Source organism: Thalassophryne amazonica, chromosome 6, assembly GCF_902500255.1.
Source record: "Thalassophryne amazonica chromosome 6, fThaAma1.1, whole genome shotgun sequence".
Classification (NCBI taxonomy): Eukaryota; Metazoa; Chordata; class Actinopteri; order Batrachoidiformes; family Batrachoididae; genus Thalassophryne; species Thalassophryne amazonica.
Window position 1 is genome coordinate 7,166,303 of NC_047108.1, and position 21,196 is coordinate 7,187,498.

The 21,196-nt window shown below is 41.3% G+C and overlaps 1 protein-coding gene across 1 annotated transcript in view; it reads right to left on the reverse strand.

Annotated features, from left to right (window-relative positions):
* Nucleotides 1-16,635: 16,635 nt before the first annotated feature.
* The window catches only part of gnas (GNAS complex locus), a 157,861-nt gene continuing 153,300 nt past the window's right edge, over nt 16,636-21,196 (reverse strand). Inside the window, exon 12 of the mRNA XM_034171724.1 lies at nt 16,636-18,763. Coding sequence (XP_034027615.1) covers nt 18,617-18,763 — 147 coding nt within the window. The 3' untranslated portion in view covers nt 16,636-18,616. The remainder of the gene's footprint in view (nt 18,764-21,196) is intronic.

Genomic DNA, 21,196 nt, shown 5'->3' on the forward strand with positions numbered 1-21,196 from the left:
GTGGTGCAACAAAATACTAGTGATGTGTTGGAGCGTTCTTTTGTTTTTCATGATTCCATAATTTTTTCCTCAGAATTGAGTGATTCCATATTTTTTTCCCTCTGCTTGGTCTAAAAAAGTAACCGTTACTGACTGCCACAATTTTTTTTCCTGATTTCTTATAGTGTTTCTTAAAGCCAGAAAGTTGCCATTTAAAATGACTTTAGTTTTGTGTCATGTCTGTGATCTGCTTTTTTTCTACAAAATTAAACAACTGAATCAACATCCTCCGAGGCCGGTGATTCCATAATTTTTGCCAGGGGTTGTATAATTATTTGCACCTGCATATAAGTTTTCCCCTCTCCAATCAACTTTTTAATCAAACTACACTGTTCTTCTGAACAATGTCTTGAACGTCCCATTTTCCTCAGGCTTTCAAAGAGAAAACCATATTCAACAGGTGCTGGCTTCATCCTTAAATAGGGGACACCTGATTCACACCTGTTTCTTCCACAAAATTGATGAACTCACTGACTGAATGCCACACTACTATTATTGTGAACACCCCCTTTTCTACTTTTTTTTTGCTAATAGCCCAATTTCATAGCCTTAAGAGTGTGCATATCATGAATGCTTGGTGTTGTTGTATTTGTGAGAATCTACTGGTACCTTGTTTCCCATGTAACAATAAGAAATATACTCAAAACCTGGATTAATCTGTTTAGTCACATAGCACTACTATTATTCTGAACACTATCAATCAATCAACATTTATTTATAAAGCGCTTTACGGCACCGACTGGTGTCCAAAGTGCTTAACACTAAAAACACAAATTCACAAAAATAAAACACATATAGAATAAAATTTTAAAACAGCACATAAAAAAACAGAACGTCACCTCCCCACTAAGTGTTAAAAGCCAGTTTAAATAAATAAGTCTTTAACTTAGATTTAAAAAGTGTTAGGTCAGGAATAGTACGTAACTCAAGAGGTAGCTCGTTCCACAGTCTGGGGCCAGCTACCGCGAAAGCATGATCACCCCAGCGTTTATATCTTTGACCTTGGAACATCTAAGTAAAGTTGGCAAGACGCCCTTAATGTCCTACTGTAGGTGTGCAAAGTTAAAATTTCAGACAAGTAGGGAGGTGCAAGGCCGTAAATAGCTTTAAAAACCAACATTAAAATTTTAAAATCAATTCTAAAACGAACTGGAAGCCTGTGGAGTGAGTACAGGACGGGCGTAATATGCTCACGTCTAAAAGTGTTTGTTAAAAGACGAGCAGCAGCATTCTGCACCAATTGGAGACGTGCAAGAGACAACTGTAAGATGCCTGTGAACATGAACACAGTTGCTGAGCAGTAAAACCAAACCTTTCTCTACAAATTTACACTTTTCATTCTAGTCTTCAGAAGAGGTCTGTGCTTTTACAATTCTACAAAAATTCTGTCATTTTGAAGATGTTCAAAATTCAATCTTAAAGACAAAAGGAAAATTTTGAAGCAGAGATGTTACAGCTGTTGTCTTTGTTGAATTAACCTGTAATGTGCTGTCAGAAAAATTTTGTCACTGTTTTGGACTATGGCTGGAGGAAGAGAGACAGACAGCTTGCTTCAGTTGAAGACTTTATTACCCAGCGAGTGGACAGTGCATAACATTACTTCCTTCCACTGAAGGCCCTCTTACAAACCTCAAGCTTTTATGCATTTTAAAAATAACAGGAAAGTAGTGGCTACCTAGCAATAGCTTTCAGCCAGTCATTTCTGAAACCCCCCCCAAGAGAGACGTCTGCTCGTATCTTTACTCCCTGAGGAGAGCCGTCTCTTGTCTTTTCACATGAAAACCTCAGCATTAATGGTCTTATTAAAATGTAAGAATTAGCACAATATATGCCAACATTTTCCCATCAAGATAATTAATAAAACACAAAAAACAACTTTTCCAACATGTGCAAAATTGATTTAGCATTCATTGAAATTGCACTTATTCCCCCTTTTTTGTTTTGAGTATTTGCCGTTTTTAATGCGTAGTATCAATTTTTATAGAAGCAATTAAAGCTTCTTTGTATTAAAATGTCTAAAATCATGTCTTTTAAACACAGTGGAAAAAGTTTACAACATGGCATAAATAAAAATAACACAAAAACTATGGCGAGCATTAAGCTGCATAAAACAACTAAATACACAGTCACTTTTACAGCCAGATTTCTTTAGACAATTTAAGAGGTCATACATGAACATTTCAAGTCTTGGCCCTTATTTACAGCAATTATTAACAAAATACAATATAGTAAATCTGTCTGGAGTAGGCAGTTTTCAAAACCTGAATTGCTACACAAGAAAGAGACTAGTGAGGGAAGCCACCAACCTGTGTCTCTGTGATTGGAGAACCTACATGGTGCGTCTTTGATTATTATTTTTTTTTCTCATGTAGAGATTTTAACTGTGTCTAATAAAGAAGCCTTAATTATTTTAATTTGATGGCATAAAAGATTACAATGTATTACAAAGGACCTTTTTTTTTTTTTTTTTTACAGCTATTTGCTTTTTTTTGTGCAACTTGATAGTGTCGTTAATACAATCAATCAATCAATCAATCCATTTTTTTATATAGCGCCAAATCACAACAAACAGTTGCCCCAAGGCGCTTTATATTGTAAGGCAAGGCCATACAATAATTATGTAAAACCCCAACGGTCAAAACGAACCCCTGTGAGCAAGCACTTGGCTACAGTGAGAAGGAAAAACTCCCTTTTAACAGGAAGAAACCTCCAGCAGAACCAGGCTCAGGGAGGGGCAGTCTTCTGCTGGGACTGGTTGGGGCTGAGGGAGAGAACCAGGAAAAAGACATGCTGTGGAGGGGAGCAGAGATCGATCACTAATGATTAAATGCAGAGTGGTGCATACAGAGCAAAAAGAGAAAGAAACAGTGCATCATGGGAACCCTCCAGCAGTCTACGTCTATAGCAGCATAACTAAGGGATGGTTCAGGGTCACCTGATCCAGCCCTAACTATAAGCTTTAGCAAAAAGGAAAGTTTTAAGCCTAATCTTAAAAGTAGAGAGGGTGTCTGTCTCCCTGATCTGAATTGGGAGCTGGTTCCACAGGAGAGGAGCCTGAAAGCTGAAGGCTCTGCCTCCCATTCTACTCTTACAAACCCTAGGAACTACAAGTAAGCCTGCAGTCTGAGAGCGAAGTGCTCTATTGGGGTGATATGGTACTACGAGGTCCCTAAGATAAGATGGGACCTGATTATTCAAAACCTTATAAGTAAGAAGAAGAATTTTAAATTCTATTCTAGAATTAACAGGAAGCCAATGAAGAGAGGCCAATATGGGTGAGATAAGCTCTCTCTTTCTAGTCCCCGTCAGTACTCTAGCTGCAGCATTTTGAATTAACTGAAGGCTTTTTAGGGAACTTTTAGGACAAACTGATAATAATGAATTACAATAGTCCAGCCTAGAGGAAATAAATGCATGAATTAGTTTTTCAGCATCACTCTGAGACAAGACCTTTCTGATTTTAGATATATTGCGTAAATGCAAAAAAGCAGTCCTACATATTCGTTTAATATGCGCTTTGAATGACATATCCTGATCAAAAATGACTCCAAGATTTCTCACAGTATTACTAGAGGTCAGGGTAATGCCATCCAGAGTAAGGATCTGGTTAGACACCATGTTTCTAAGATTTGTGGGGCCAAGTACAATAACTTCAGTTTTATCTGAGTTTAAAAGCAGGAAATTAGAGGTCATCCATGTCTTTATGTCTGTAAGACAATCCTGCAGTTTAGCTAATTGGTGTGTGTCCTCTGGTTTCATGGATAGATAAAGCTGGGTATCATCTGCGTAACAATGAAAATTTAAGCAATACCGTCTAATAATACTGCCTAAGGGAAGCATGTATAAAGTGAATAAAATTGGTCCTAGCACAGAACCTTGTGGAACTCCATAATTAACTTTAGTCTGTGAAGAAGATTCCCCATTTACATGAACAAATTGTAATCTATTAGACAAATATGATTCAAACCACCGCAGCGCAGTGCCTTTAATACCTATGGCATGCTCTAATCTCTGTAATAAAATTTTATGGTCAACAGTATCAAAAGCAGCACTGAGGTCTAACAGAACAAGCACAGAGATGAGTCCACTGTCCGAGGCCATAAGAAGATCATTTGTAACCTTCACTAATGCTGTTTCTGTACTATGATGAATTCTAAAACCTGACTGAAACTCTTCAAATAGACCATTCCTCTGCAGATGATCAGTTAGCTGTTTTACAACTACCCTTTCAAGAATTTTTGAGAGCAAAGGAAGGTTGGAGATTGGCCTATAATTAGCTAAGATAGCTGGGTCAAGTGATGGCTTTTTAAGTAATGGTTTAATTACTGCCACCTTAAAAGCCTGTGGTACATAGCCAACTAACAAAGATAGATTGATCATATTTAAGATCGAAGCATTAAATAATGGTAGGGCTTCCTTGAGCAGCCTGGTAGGAATGGGGTCTGATAAACATGTTGATGGTTTGGATGAAGTAACTAATGAAAATAACTCAGACAGGACAATCGGAGAGAAAGAGTCTAACCAAATACCGGCATCACTGAAAGCAGCCAAAGATAACGATACGTCTTTGGGATGGTTATGAGTAATTTTTTCTCTAATAGTTAAAATTTTGTTAGCAAAGAAAGTCATGAAGTCATTACTAGTTAAAGTTAATGGAATACTCAGCTCAATAGAGCTCTGACTCTTTGTCAGCCTGGCTACAGTGCTGAAAAGAAACCTGGGGTTGTTCTTATTTTCTTCAATTAGTGATGAGTAGTAAGATGTCCTAGCTTTACGGAGGGCTTTTTTTTTATATGGCATTAGAGAACATAAAGAAGGAATCATATCCTTAAACCTAGTTACAGCGCTTTCTGAAAGACTTCTAGTGTAATGAAACGTATTCCCCACTGCTGGGTAGTCCATCAGAGTAAATGTAAATGTTATTAAGAAATGATCAGACAGAAGGGAGTTTTCAGGGAATACTGTTAAGTCTTCTATTTCCATACCATAAGTCAGAACAAGATCTAAGATATGATTAAAGTGGTGGGTGGACTCATTTACTTTTTGAGCAAAGCCAATAGAGTCTAATAATAGATTAAATGCAGTGTTGAGGCTGTCATTCTCAGCATCTGTGTGGATGTTAAAATCGCCCACTATAATTATCTTATCTGAGCTAAGCACTAAGTCAGACAAAAGGTCTGAAAATTCACAGAGAAACTCACAGTAACGACCAGGTGGACGACAGATAATAACAAATAAAACTGTTTTTTGGGACTTCCAATTTGGATGGACAAGACTAAGAGTCAAGCTTTCAAATGAAATGGACAGAGAGATCGTTAGATGCCTTTATTGTCACTGTACAAGTACAATGTGATGTTCAATCCAGTTGGCAGATTTTCTGTTAAAAGTACAAATAAACAATTAAAAACTATGGATGAGAGAATAATAATATAAACATGGCCAGTTAATCAGTAATGTTCTATCATTTAAAATCAGTTACATGACCACATTAGATCTTTCTGGAAGTGCTGCCCTGAAGAGAGATGATACATGATGGCTTTTAGCTGTCAAAACCTTTTAAAATTCAGTCTAGTAGAATTGTATTGGTAAACAGAGTTGATTACTTGAGTTAAACCTCAGAAACCTTCACGTCCAGCTGTTTTTAAGTAATTTTTGAGGTGTTCAGTAATCAGGTTAGATCCAAAACTTCATGCAAGTCTACTTTAATAAGGACAAACTTTGTGACAGAGTACCAGCCCTCTGAGCCGTCACCATCAGGTTTTGTTTCCTCTCTTTAAATCTTTGTACTTTTGTTTCATGATTCTGCTGCTGTATTTTCTCGGGTTATCAAGTGATCTTATTTATGCACTTCTGGTTGCTTGAGGGAGCAGATATGTGAAAGGAGGCCTGACCTGTGAATACACACATTACCAAAAACACATCAGCGCCTCACACCACCAAATGCAGAGTCACACGATGGTGAAATCACAGTGATCGCTCACCTTTTGTATGTACATAAGAATAAAAAATGGAAAAGATTACTGGCAGCGTTATGAACATTCTGCATTAAAGTCAGAGCAGAAACAACCGTAGGTCATGTAGCGTCATTCATTCTAAACTAAAATACATAAACCCACAATGGTCTTTCTGTGAAAAATGTTTGAATTTCAGTACATAGATTATTTTTGTTTGTGTATTTGTGTTTTGTTGTTTTTTTTTTGGTGTGGGGGGGGGGGGGGTGAACAGCTGAACCATTGATGTGTGATGAAGAGGAAAAATAGCTTTAATTGCTTTGAATTTATTCAAACTTAAATATACACCAGATCTTACAGATTAATGATGTTGAAGAAGTTGGTTGTCAGATTTCAGCAAAATTACATATTTTCCACAGATTTATGAAATTATCAACATATGTGCTTAAGAAAAGAGGTTTTCCTCATTTTTATTAACAAAACATGCAGGAATTACAAGGTGTTTAAAGGGAGGCTAAAGACTCCAAAATGACATAATTTGTTTACAATGTATGCATGCATTTGTAAGTATTGTCCTGAAACATGAGCTTCACAAATGTCTAAATTGCATCAGTAATTTTCCCTGTAAGATTTCAGTGTGTTATTTATTACAGGAAGACTTCCAACCTGTCAAGACAATAAACCATAACTCAAAAAGTACTGGACCACACACACACACACACACATATATAATAGAACAACACAGATTTGACCAACATGAAAATGATGCACAAACACAGGATCCAAGGAAAAGTAGCTGTGGGTGGTCCAAAGTGATGACTTACAGGGGCCTGAGAATACACAAATGGAAGGCTAAATGTGGAACGATGGGCCAAAGGTCAGCTTCCATTGCACGAGCAGGTGGACTCGGAGATCGTGTGCTGCTAATGACTATATTACCAATGGTCAGAGGAGGGAGCAGCCTTGCCAGAAGCAGGCGGATGGACAGCAAACAATGCATAATGCACAACATGAGCACCTAGCAGTAAACCCACGAGACAAGTAAGAGTGATGTCCAGTCAGGAGACCCAAAGTCAAATGGCTTGGAGGAGTTTTAACCAAGATGTGCACACATTCCTTGAGAAGTCACTGTGAAGTACTGTAACCACCAAAGTGAACCTTTTTGGCAGCACTGTCCACAGATAATCCAGGAAGAGGTTTGGCAAGATGGTTCAGAGGAAGCACCTCACCAGGGAGATGGGAAGGTGAGAGCTGGACATATTGAAGCTTGTAAAGGGGAGGCGGCTACTCAGGAGGTCCTGGCAGAAGACAAACCGTAATGAGAAGAAAGGTCTAAAAGGTGTTCTGGGGCCAGAGTAGCTGATCTTGGGGCCCAGCTTTCTGATGTGTTCATGGATGCTTCTTGTCTGATCCTGGATTGTGGCTCTGACACGCTAATCCTTGCTCTCTCTTTCCCTGGCTCATAGAGCCTCAGGGTGCTGGACTTTGGGTGAAAAACTCCCCGTATTGTGATGAGTTTTCATGTCTTGACAACAGTGGCATCTTTCTTCTCCTGTGGACAATTTATTATTCCAGCTGGGTATCTGATGACTGGTTGGACGTATGTACTGATGGCGTGGATCTTGGCTTCTCAGCACTTGTGTTACTTTCTGGAGGTATTTGGTTGTGGCTGACCTTCTTGCATCTTCATCGTGGTTTCCATTGGCTTATGGGAATCCAGGTACTTGTAGCTGTCCTGCCTTCGGGCGACTCCACCCCCACAGTCTGGCTCATCTTCCCTCTCTTTGCCACCATTCAACCACACTTATCCAATCCGACTGGCATCTCCATGTCCTTTGTAGATCCTGGTGAGGTGGATCAGTGAGTCAATGTCTCACTTATTCTTGGCATACAGCTTGATGTCATCCATGTACAGGAGGTGGCTGATTGTTACTCCACCCATGAATCAATATCCATATCTGCTCTTTGTGATGAGTTTGCTGAGGGGGTTGAGGCCTATGCTGAACAGCATAGGCCTCAACCCCCATATTTGTACAGTAGTGTTCAGAATAATAGTAGTGATATGTGACTAAGAACATTAATCCAGGTTTTGAGTATATTTCTTATTGTTACATGGGAAACAAGGTACCAGTAGATTCACTAGATTCTCACAAATCCAACAAGACCAAGCATTCATGATATGCACACTCTTAAGGCTATGAAATTGGGCTATTAGTAAAAAAAAAAAAAAAAAAAAAAGTAGAAAAGGGGGTGTTCACAATAATAGCATCTGCTGTTGATGCTACAAACTCAAAACTATTATGTTCAAACTGCTTTTTTTTTTTTAGCAATCCTGTGAATCACTAAACTAGTATTTAGTTGTATAACCACAGTTTTTCATGATTTCTTCACATCTGCAAGGCATTAATTTTGTTGGTTTGGAACCAAGATTTTGCTTGTTTACTAGTGTGCTTGGGGTCTTGTTGTCTTGTCTTGTTGAAACACCCATTTCAAGGGCATGTCCTCTTCAGCATAAGGAAACATGACCTCAAGTATTTTGACATATCCAAACTGATCCATGGTACCTGGTATGCGATATATAGGCCCAACACCATAGTAGGAGAAACATGCCCATATCATGATGCTTGCGCCACCATGCTTCACTATCTTCACTGTGAACTGTGGCTTGAATTCAGAGTTTGGGGGTCGTCTCACAAACTGTCTGCGGCCCTTGGACCCAAAAGAACAATTTTACTCTCATCAGTCCACAAAATATTATATGTGTTAGCTTTGTTGAAGCACCTTGCAAATGGTGCAGTCCGACGTGAGCATGTATTCAGGGAACGCGAGGATTTCCTTGCAAATGATAATTGGCTCATAAGGCGATTTCAATTACCAAGGCCACTGTTACTGGAGTTACGCACAGAACTGCGGCCGGCCCAGAGAACAAGATTGTGAAGAGCCATAGGGCATGTCTGTGCCCACACAGGTGCTGACCACACTGGGTGTGCTGGCAACAGGGGCATTTCAGCGGGAGCTGGCCGATTGGTCAGGAGTGTGCCAATCAACCTTGAACCATGCCAGCTGTGTGGGGGGCGGAATTACCTGAATGTCATCCAGGTGTTTTTGTTTATAGGGGACATTTTCATTCCATCAATGTTCAAATCATATGTGATGTGCAAATGCACTGGGTTGGTTGGATGGATGGATAGCTTTATTATCATTGTCATTACAACGATTCCCACACTCACATTCCACAGACAAACAGCAATTAATCCACAATTATTACTTGTTTACTGTAATAATGGCACACATCAGAATTAAGACAACACATATACATTTGACATTGTTTATGTGCACTAAACTTGAAATGGTCCGTTTTCCAAATTGAGGCATGTGAGTGTGTGGTAGCCGCTGCAACTGGAGTCGCCCCGCCTGCCAGCTTGGGAAGAACAGGGGCCTGCCGTGGGCGGGGGGGAGTTGTCAGGAAGGGAGGTAAAGGGAAAAGCTGGAGCATGCTTCAGTCCATGTGTCAGTCAGTTTATTGTCTTTGTGGGTTGAGATAACAATGGAGCCAAATAATCTCACCAAGGCCTGAATAAATTCCTCTGGAGGTAAACAGTGGGCAATTTGTCCTTGAGGCTAGATAAGCCTGGAGTGTTGCAGATGAGCAGTGAAAAACACTTTTAACAGTTCCACTTTAACAACCAAATCCCAATTATGAATTAAGAATATTCACCGTTGAATTGGGAACAGGCTAGAGGTTGGCACAGTGCGCGATGGATGGCTGCTTAGTGAGTATATAGTTTGTGTAATTGTTCCTTTTTTTTCATGATGGTGAAGCTGCATCACTTCTTATCAAATCCCTGATTGTTTCCATGTGTTCAGTAGTTGTCAGTAAACACATGTGCAATGTTGTGAATGTCACACGCTGTCAGCTGCAGGCAGTGGGACATTTTTCCAGTTTCATGTTTATTCAGTTTGATAAGGAACCAAATAAACTATCCCTGCCTGTCTCCATATCAGTCCCAGTCATCTGTAGCTCACTCAATATTTCTTTTCTGTGTTCATGTTAATTGATCTGACGGAGGGGAATCCCTGCTCCCAGGACCTATTTACAGATTTGCACATTTAAATAGGAGTGCAGAAAGAGAGGAGTTTGGTACATATGCATGTGCGCTCAATTTCATGTTCAGTGGGATGTACAAACGGAACATGCTTGGATCCATATGTATGCACACTGATATCTGGATTTTTTTTACTTACGCCAGTTTCTGGGTTTTAACATACTCCATGTTTCATAGGAAATCCACAGCAGTTACATGAGACCCCAGAGGTGGATCTGCATGTTGCACAAGTGTTATATTGCAAGGCCTTTCTGATGCAGCTCCATATTCCATAAAGAATGGGCAGGGGTGGGTTTTCAACCACACTGAAAACAAGCACACTTAACCGCTTGGTCTCCACCTCTGCCCTGTTTTGCAATATTGATAAAAGAGAAAAGAAATTCCTGATTCTGTCCATGGATCTAATTTGTTGCCTTTTGATAGACAGTGTGAAAGTTCTTCACAGACGTACATCGGTACATGTGTAGTTACTCTGTGTGTGTGTGTGTATATATATATATATATATATATATATATATATATAGCAGCAGGACCTTCGTGGCCGGGAAGACGGTGGAGGATCGAACCCACGCGGCTCGCACCAAAAGACTGTTCCTCTACCACGTCAGCCAAAGGGGAACTCCCCGTTAGCCAAGCTAGCGGGAACGTCTTTTCAATTGGGACCCGGGACTTTCATCTCGCTACACATCTCCCCACCATTTTTGACTTCGTCCCGAAGTCACAGGTGCATGTTAGCATACTCTGTGATCCACATCCTGTTCGTGACGCCAGATTGAAGCAGCAGGACCTTCGTGGCCGGGACGATGGTGGGGGATCGAACCCATGCAGCTCGCACCAAAAGACCGTTCCTCTACCAGGTCAGCCAAAGGGGAACTCCCCGTTAGCCAAGCTAGCGGAAACATCTTTTCAATTGGGACCCGGGACTTTCATCCCGCTACATACATATATATATACATATATATACATATATACACATACATATATATATATATGTGTATATATATATTCTGCTGGGGGGTTCCCATGATGCACTGAGTGTTTCTTTCTCTTTTTGCTCTGTATGCACCACTCTACATTTAATCATTAGTGATCGATCTCTGCTCCCCTCCACAGCATGTCTTTTTCCTGGTTCTCTCCCTCAGCCCCAACCAGTCCCAGCAGAAGACTGCCCCTCCCTGAGCCTGGTTCTGCTGGAGGTTTCTTCCTGTTAAAAGGGAGTTTTTCCTTCCCACTGTCGCCAAGTGCTTGCTCACAGGGGGTCGTTTTGACCGTTGGGGTTTTACATAATTATTGTATGGCCTTGCCTTACAATATAAAGCGCCTTGGGGCAACTGTTTGTTGTGATTTGGCGCTATATAAATAAAATTGATTGATTGATTGATTGATTGAAGTGATTCAAGAAATTAGAGATCTGTCATTTTAGCAGGGTGGTGCACTTGTTTCTGGTGCAGAAGTTTGTTGTGATTTGGCGCTATATAAAAAAAAATTGATTGAATTGATATATATACATACATACATATATATATACATACATACATATATATATACATACATACGAGGGTTGTCAATAAAGTATAGGTCCTTTTTATTTTTTTCAAAAACTATATGGATTTCATTCATATGTTTTTACGTCAGACATGCTTGAACCCTCGTGCGCATGCGTGAGTTTTTCCACGCCTGTCGGTGACGTCATTCGCCTGTGAGCACTCCTTGTGGGAGGAGTCGTCCAGCTCCTCGTCGGAATTCCTTTGTCTGAGAAGTTGCTGAGAGACTGGCGCTTTGTTTGATCAAAATTCTTTCTAAACCTGTGAGACACATCGAAGTGGACACGGTTCGAAAAATTAAGCTGATTTTCTGTGAAAATTTTAACGGCTGATGAGAGATTTTGAGGTGATACTGTCACTTTAAGGACTTCCCACGGAGCGAGACGTCGTGCAGCGCTCTCAGGCGCCGTCGTCAGCCTGTTTCAAGCTGAAAACCTCCACATTTCAGGCTCTATTGATCCAGGACGTCGTGAGAGAACAGAGAAGTTTCAGAAGAAGTCAGTTTCAGCATTTTATCCGGATATTCCACTGTTAAAGGAGATTTTTTTAATGAAAGACGTGCGGACGGGTCCGCGCGTCGGGACGCAGCCGGCGCGGTGCAGCGCCACAGGAAAAACACCTCCGTGTTGATAACCATTTGTAAAATCCAGGCGGCTTTTGATGGCTTTCAGTGGAGTGAGTATATGAGAAATTGTTTAACAGCTGGACATGTTCCAACTTGTCCTTAAGGCTTCCAACGGAGGTGTTTTTCCTGTGGTGGAGCGTTGTGGCGGCTGCGAGCCGACGCTGCAATCCGTCCGCACGTCTTTCATTAAACAAACCTTTAACAGTGGAATATCCGGATAAAATGCTGAAACCGACTTCTTCTGAAACTTCTCTGTTCTCTCACCACGTCCTGGATCAATAGAACCTGACATGTGGAGGTTTTCAGCTTGAAACAGGCTGACGACGGCGCCTGAGAGCGCTGCACGACGTCTCGCTCCGTGGGAAGTCCTTAAAGTGACAGTATCACCTCAAAATCTCTCATCAGCCGTTAAAATTTTCACTGAAAACCAGCTTAATTTTTCAAACCGTGTCCACTTCGATGTGTCTCACAGGTTTAGAAAAAATTTTGATCAAACAACGCGCCAGTCTCTCAGCAACTGCTCAGACAAAGGAATTCCGACGAGGGGCTGGACGACTCCTCCCACAATGAGTGCTCACAAGCGAATGACGTCAACGACAGGCGTGGAAAAACTCACGCATGCGCACGAGGGTTCAAGCATGTCTGACGTAAAAACATATGAATGAAATCCATATAGTTTTTGAAAAAAATAAAAAGGACCTATACTTTATTGACAGACCTCGTACATACATACATACATACATATACATATATATACACAGTGAGGAAAATAAGTATTTGAACATCCTGCGGTTTTGCAAGTTCTCCCACTTAGAAGTCATGGAGGGGTCTGAAAATTTCATCTTGGGTGCATGTCCACTGTGAGAGACATAATCTAAAAAACAAACAAACAAACACAACAACAACAAAAAAATCCAGAAATTACAATGTATGATTTTTTTTTTTTTTATTATTTGAAGGGAGGATGGATGGGGTCATGTATTGTGAGATTTTGGCAAACAACCTCCTTCCCTCAGTAAGAGCACTGAAGATGGCTCATGGCTGGGTCTTCCAGCATGACAATGACCCCAAACACACAGCCAGGGCAACTAAGGAGGGGCTCCGTAAGAAGCATTTCAAGATCCTGGAGTGGTCTGGCCAGTCTCCAGACCTGAACTCAATAGAAAATCTTTGGAGGGAGGTGAAACTCCAAACCTGAAAGATCTAGAGAAGATCTGTATGGAGGAGTGGACCAAAATCCCTGCTGCAGTGTGTGAAAACCTGGTGAAAAACTACAGGAAACATTTGACCTCTGTAACTACAAACAAGGAGTCGAGCCGCTGCTCCTCCACATTGAAAGGAGCCAGTTGAGGTGGCTCGGGCATCTTTTCCGGATGCCCCCTGGACGCCTCACTAGAGAGGCGTTCCGGGCACGTCCCATTGGGAAGAGGCCCCGGGGAAGACCCAGGACATGCTGGAGGGACTACATCTCTCAGCTGGCTTGGGAACGCCTCGGGGTTCCCCCGGAGGAGCTGGGGGAGGTGTGTGTGGATCGGGAGGTCTGGGCGGCTTTGCTTGAGCTACTGCCCCAGCGACCTGACTCCAGATAAAGCGGAAGAAAATGGATGGATGGATGGGTTTTTGGAATGTTTTGTACACCAACAGTAGAGGTGAAATGAAATAATCAACATGTGCTTGTAGTAACAGATTTTCCGCTTTAATTAAAGTGGTGTAACAAAAATATTGCATGAACAATTTAGGAATTACAGCAATTTCTGTCCATAGTTTATCCATTTTCAGTGGCTGTAAGTGCAGTAATTGGACAAACGAATTATTACTTTTACAGCCAGTTTTCTTTAGATAAGTCAGGGGAAAGATAAATGTACAGTTCCAAGTCACTGAGGTGGTCTTGGACTTTTACAGCAATTATTAGGTAATACAAAGTTTGGTAAATCTGTCTGGAGTAGGTCGTTCTTAACAACTGAGTGACTGTGTGGGGGACTAGTGAGGGCAGCCACCGAGACACCTGCAACAACTGAAGGAGTTACATTTTTTTGTGGCTGTGATTGAACAAAGTAGTACTTTTGCTTGTTGCACCCCCAGTTTCATGGTGGAGTGGAAGAGAGAGAGAATAGTTTTCATACCATTGATCAAATCTAGGTTCAGGTCTACTATGTGCGTTCTGGCAAACTGTACCTGAAATTTCACATCTTCCTTTTTAATAAAATCCTTCCGTTCTTCTCCACCATGAAGCTGTATAGCTGGTGATGGAAACAAAAAAACCCTAAACCTCCTTCAGTTGTCTTGGCAGCTTCTCCCCTAGATCTGTTGACTCCAGACAGATTTACCATAATATTTACTAGTTACTGCTAATAACTGATGGAAATGAAACCTAAGATCTAAGTAACTTGGAAATGTTCATGTGTCCATCAGCCTACTAGGAGAAAAGAAACCGCCTGTAAAAGGGAATACTGTATTTATATTAACAATAATCCTTACATTGAGTTTTTCCTGCTATTTACAGCCTCCGAAATTGGAGAGACTTAAAGCTGAAAGTCGACATTTTTGATTGCTTCATTTCAACTGCATTGTGGTGATGTACAGAGACAAAAATCACAAAAACTGTGCCACTGCCTAAATACTTACAGACCTGAGCATGGCCAACCTTCAAAGCAGAGTTTTATTTTATTTTTCCATGAGAATTCCACTTTACAATCTTCAGTCCCAAAAAAATACTGTCTGAAGAGGAAATAACTTAAACCCCCGTCACACAAAGCAGGAATGAGACCGAATGGCGTTCGAACGAAGAATCAACCCACATTTGAAAAGTATCGAGGTGCAATCTGAAAAAGTCTGACAGCTGTCTCGGAGCAGTTGACACAGCCGGGCCCATTCGTGCAGCTGCCTTGACAGTTTTCCACATGTCCAAAACACTCCTGGCACAATCCAGGTGGGACACCCATCGAATGGCAGTCTATGTGCAGTCTGAGCGCAAACTCACTGCAATCTACGTATTTGTATGATGCCATTATGGCATTCGGAACAATCTGATCACGGTCGGGGGAACACCGAAATGGAATGGACATATCAAATCTTGCCGGCATGTCCCACTTGTGCCACATATGTGCACCTCCACTGGATCCCGTTCAGGGAGCGCAAAGGAAATGTCGATATGCAACATGTAAGCGGCATGCATCCACCATGTGGACGTGAACATTGCAGTCAAACAATAAGCGCCATATGTCACTGCAAGCCAATGTGTCATTGTGCGCGTCAGAGGCTTGGCGAGGTGCTTGCAATTCAGCTGAATGCGATGTCACCCCGTAGCACAGATATTATGACATGTTCACTATCAAACACTGTTGGAGGAATGATGGGGGAACTGTTTTGCCAGCCCATGACACCATAAGCAAATGTAAACTCACCTCCGGTGCAGCCCCAGGTGTGTGTCAGGGGCTACAGCTTGTGATGAAGTCTCTCTCGCCTGGCTGCGCTGTGTGCTGACAACTTCGGCTCACAAATGCTTTGTCCACCCCTGCAGAAAAATATCCCATGTCAAGCGCTTTCCCACGGTGTGCCGATGATCCAATCGGACAGCACAGTGCACAGCTCCTCTATGTAATCTGTGTGCTTATCACATCGCTGTGCTGTGTCTGTGAGCACAGTGCTGACAGTCCATCATGTATAGGAGACACATGTCCATCCCGCCAGCGCAATGTCCTGCTCAGATGTCAGTGTGCACGAGGGAGAGAGTGGACGAGCAAATCAGTGAGTGAGTGACAGCACTCGAGCACATCCGTCTGGCAGTCTGGGCACTTTATGATTCTGGTGCAATCTGACAACAGTCTGTGTCTTTGTACTGTTGTCCAACAATGTTTGGGCTGCGGACGTACAAGACTCAGTCCGGAGTGGACCTGCCCACATTCCACATGGTTGTCAGGCAGTTGTACACGGCTGTCCAATTGTCTGTCCCTCCTGACTGCGTCTTAATTATTGTCATTTTTGTAGTTTTGACTCCAGTCGGTGTGCTTCGTGTGCATTCGTACCATGTGTGACGGGGGTCTGACAACCAACAGGAAACTCCATTTCCTTTTACAGTGATTAACACTCTTCCTGCTGATGCTAATTTAAGGAAAAAAAAAAGTGCAAATTAAAAAATATTTTAATAAAAATTGGACTTAGAGTGGGACTGCCTGTTTTTATGTAATGTCAAATTTGTTGATGTAGGCACCCCCCCCCCCCCCAAAAAACCCTTTATTTTTAGAACTCCTGTAAAAAACAAAAAACTAGGTCAGATGTGCACATAAGATGAAGACAAACGCACTGAAATAAACTATGCTAATACTGTACAGGCTGCTTCTGCACTGCAACACCAAGAAGGATGACCCCTCCCTCATCACATATTTATTTTTATATCATATTTTGTATTTCATTAGCAAAAGAAATGAATTTGTATAGAAACAAGTGATGTTTTGCATTTGAGTATTTCTCATCACCTTTACTTTAAAGCAAAAAAAGTTTGAAGGAAATCAAAAAGTAAACACTTCTCTTTAACCCATCAAAATGTCAATGAAAATGAAAGAAACCTGAACACAATGTCAGTTGAACGGATTTAAGTTATAGCAATATGCACACTATCAAGTGTACAATTTCGTAAGGTTCATTTCATTCTAATAAAATACTTTTTTTCAAACCCATATATATTTCATATATCTTTTTGGGGTGTATGGATTCAAAAATAGACATTTAAATCAAAGAGAAAATGGGACGGGGGTGGGTGGGTGTTAGAAATAAAAGTACAAAAGCTGTGCATGGTTGTCCTCCGGCTGTGCGAGAACAGGGCGAGAAAAGCGAGAGTGACAAAGATGGCGAGATGATGTGAGGGAGGTAGGAAGGGGATTGGCCAAGCTATACAGCGCAGTATGACACCCACTTTAGCTCATTACACACGTACAGTCGTGATCAAGGCACAGGGATCTTCTAAAAGTTTTTTCTTCAGTAAAGTTGTACAAAATAATACATTTTACAGTCTGTACAAGAATAATAATTCAGCAGTAAAGTAAAGACGGACATACAAAGGAGCAGGAGGCCGGGGAGGAAAGATGAAGGGAGGCGTGGCCATGAGATTAAAAAAAAAAAGAAGAAAAAAAAAGAACCTGTCCCATTTGTTGTCTTTCATCTTTAAATTGCTGGATAATAATATCTAATTTGCCCTTAAACAGATACTGCCAGTGAAGGTGTGAAGGAGGAGAGAAAATAAAATGAGAATGCCGGCACAAAAAAGGAGTGAATGGTAGAGTAAGAGAAAGAAAAGAGCGCACAGAGCACAATGGCACAAAGTCTACACAGACGAAAACAGCTGTGGAGACGGTAAAACAGGGTCAACCATGGCGAGAATTCTCTTTAATTTATATGGTTCTGTACTGAAGACGGACGCTTCGTGTCACCCGTTTAAGTTCCAGAGACGTTGGCTTTTTATTTTTTTTTCTTTATGAATTATAGCCTCCTAATGTTATGCTTCATCGCCATCAAGGCAAAGTCAAGTGGCAAAACAAGCCCGTGAAGAAGTCCAGCATCAACGTCGTCCTTGTTCTTCTCAAATACCTCTGAAGTCCAACACGGGACTTGACCCCATAGTGTGACGCGCCAACGCCGCGCTGTCTGTCTGTGTGGTGTCACCGGAACATGCAGCTGCTGACCTCAACCTGCTGCTCAGTCTTGGGCCGATGCACCGGACACATTAATATGTTTGCGGTCTCTGCGTCCCGGCAGCGGTGAAGTCCAGTGAAAAGCGTGTGTCTGTGTAAAATGGGAGAGATGGGTGGCACGTGTCCACACGCTCGCACAGCACTTGTGCAGCGTTTCAAGGTTTGTAGTTAGATACTGCATTCAGCCAGGCTTCACTGTCCACCTGCAGAATTTTAGCAGTGGCTCTGTCACTTTTTATCTTGCATCTCAACCGCAGCTCAAGCAGACAAGGAAAAAAAAAAAGAGCCTGGCCTGGACCACTCGGGTCAGACACAAATTCAGAGGGGTTTTCTTTCTTTTTTTTTTGTAAAAGCAGAGTCAACGTGTGGGACAACACTCGTGTCAGGGCCATGGCTGAAGAGACTGTTCACGGATCGAACCCTTCCACCAGTGCAGTTCAGGAGGATGCATTAGGAGAAGTTCAGAGTTTTCTCTAAGTAAGAGTGTGTTGTCATTTTGGCCCCCAGATTTCTGTTTCTTCACAAGAGCTGAGACATGTCTTCAGAAGACAAAAGTTCAGAGACTCAGGATTCAGTTTTGTTGTTGTTGGTGGTGTTTTTTTTTTTGTTTTTTTAAATAGTCCAATCTTCTTTGTGTTTTTGGCCTAAACACCGTTCCTCTGCATCACAACAACTCGTACTGCCGGAGGTGCATCCGCTGGATGATGTCTCGACAGTCGTTGAAGACACGGCGGATGTTTTCTGTGTCCACGGCACAGGTGAAGTGGGGGTAACAGTAATGCCGCCCGTCTCCGCTTGCTGTGCTGATCCGCTGTACATGAACAGAAAACAGAAAGATGGGAAACGCTGTAGAAATGTCACTCATGTCATTGACAAGGAGTGAAACTACACCCAAAGTGTGAAGCTTTGAATAGTGACACTGAAAAAGACGTATCGTTATCTTTGGCTGCTTTCAGTGATGCCTGTATTTGGTTAGACTCTTTCTCTCCGATTGTTCTGTCTGAGTTATTTTCATTAGTTACTTCATCCAAACCATCAACATGTTTATTAGACCCCATTCCTACCAGGCTGCTCAAGGAAGCCCTACCATTATTTAATGCTTCGATCTTAAATATGATCAATCTATCTTTGTTAGTTGGCTATGTACCACAGGCTTTTAAGGTGGCAGTAATTAAACCATTACTTAAAAAGCCATCACTTGACCCAGCTATCTTAGCTAATTATAGGCCAATCTCCAACCTTCCTTTTCTCTCAAAAATTCTTGAAAGGGTAGTTGTAAAACAGCTAACTGATCATCTGCAGAGGAATGGTCTATTTGAAGAGTTTCAGTCAGGTTTTAGAATTCATCATAGTACAGAAACAGCATTAGTGAAGGTTACAAATGATCTTCTTATGGCCTCGGACAGTGGACTCATCTCTGTACTTGTTCTGTTAGACCTCAGTGCTGCTTTTGATACTGTTGACCATAAAATTTTATTACAGAGATTAGAGCATGCCATAGGTATTAAAGGCACTGCGCTGCAGTGGTTTGAATCATATTTGTCTAATAGATTACAATTTGTTCATGTAAATGGGGAATCTTCTTCACAGACTAAAGTTAATTATGGAGTTCCACAAGGTTCTGTGCTAGGACCAATTTTATTCACTTTATACATGCTTCCCTTAGGCAGTATTATTAGACGGTATTGCTTAAATTTTCATTGTTACGCAGATGATACCCAGCTTTATCTATCCATGAAGCCAGAGGACACACACCAATTAGCTAAACTGCAGGATTGTCTTACAGACATAAAGACATGGATGACCTCTAATTTCCTGCTTTTAAACTCAGATAAAACTGAAGTTATTGTACTTGGCCCCACAAATCTTAGAAACATGGTGTCTAACCAGATCCTTACTGTGGATGGCATTACCCTGACCTCTAGTAATACTGTGAGAAATCTTGGAGTCATTTTTGATCAGGATATGTCATTCAAAGCGCATATTAAACAAATATGTAGGACTGCTTTTTTGCATTTACGCAATATCTCTAAAATCAGAAAGGTCTTGTCTCAGAGTGATGCTGAAAAACTAATTCATGCATTTATTTCCTCTAGGCTGGACTATTGTAATTCATTATCATCAGGTTGTCCTAAAAGTTCCCTAAAAAGCCTTCAGTTAATTCAAAATGCTGCAGCTAGAGTACTGACGGGGACTAGAAGGAGAGAGCATATCTCACCCATATTGGCCTCTCTTCATTGGCTTCCTGTTAATTCTAGAATAGAATTTAAAATTCTTCTTCTTACTTATAAGGTTTTGAATAATCAGGTCCCATCTTATCTTAGGGACCTCGTAGTACCATATCACCCCAATAGAGCGCTTCGCTCTCAGACTGCAGGCTTACTTGTAGTTCCTAGGGTTTGTAAGAGTAGAATGGGAGGCAGAGCCTTCAGCTTTCAGGCTCCTCTCCTGTGGAACCAGCTCCCAATTCAGATCAGGGAGACAGACACCCTCTCTACTTTTAAGATTAGGCTTAAAACTTTCCTTTTTGCTAAAGCTTATAGTTAGGGCTGGATCAGGTGACCCTGAACCATCCCTTAGTTATCCTGCTATAGACGTAGACTGCTGGGGGGTTCCCATGATGCACTGTTTCTTTCTCTTTTTGCTCTGTATGCACCACTCTGCATTTAATCATTAGTGATCGATCTCTGCTCCCCTCCACAGCATGTCTTTTTCCTGGTTCTCTCCCTCAGCCCCAACCAGTCCCAGCAGAAGACTGCCCCTCCCTGAGCCTGGTTCTGCTGGAGGTTTCTTCCTGTTAAAAGGGAGTTTTTCCTTCCCACTGTAGCCAAGTGCTTGCTCACAGGGGGTCGTTTTGACCGTTGGGGTTTTACATAATTATTGTATGGCCTTGCCTTACAATATAAAGCGCCTTGGGGCAACTGTTTGTTGTGATTTGGCGCTATATAAAAAAATTGATTGATTGATTTGAAAACTGGATTGAATTCACTTTTTTCTTTTTTTTTTTACACAATTCTAGCTAATTCGCAATTCAGCTAAGGTGATTCTATGATTTATTACAAATGTTATCATTTACAAATAAACGAGCCACAGAATTCTCAAACACTGAATTTCATTGCACGTTGCATATTGGCCACGTTGGCCAAAAGAAGCAGTTTTCTCACATTCTGTGCCTGGTACAATAACAATTAGCTCATTAGCCTCTGCTGACAAATGCAGTGTTTGCATTATAAATAAATAATGT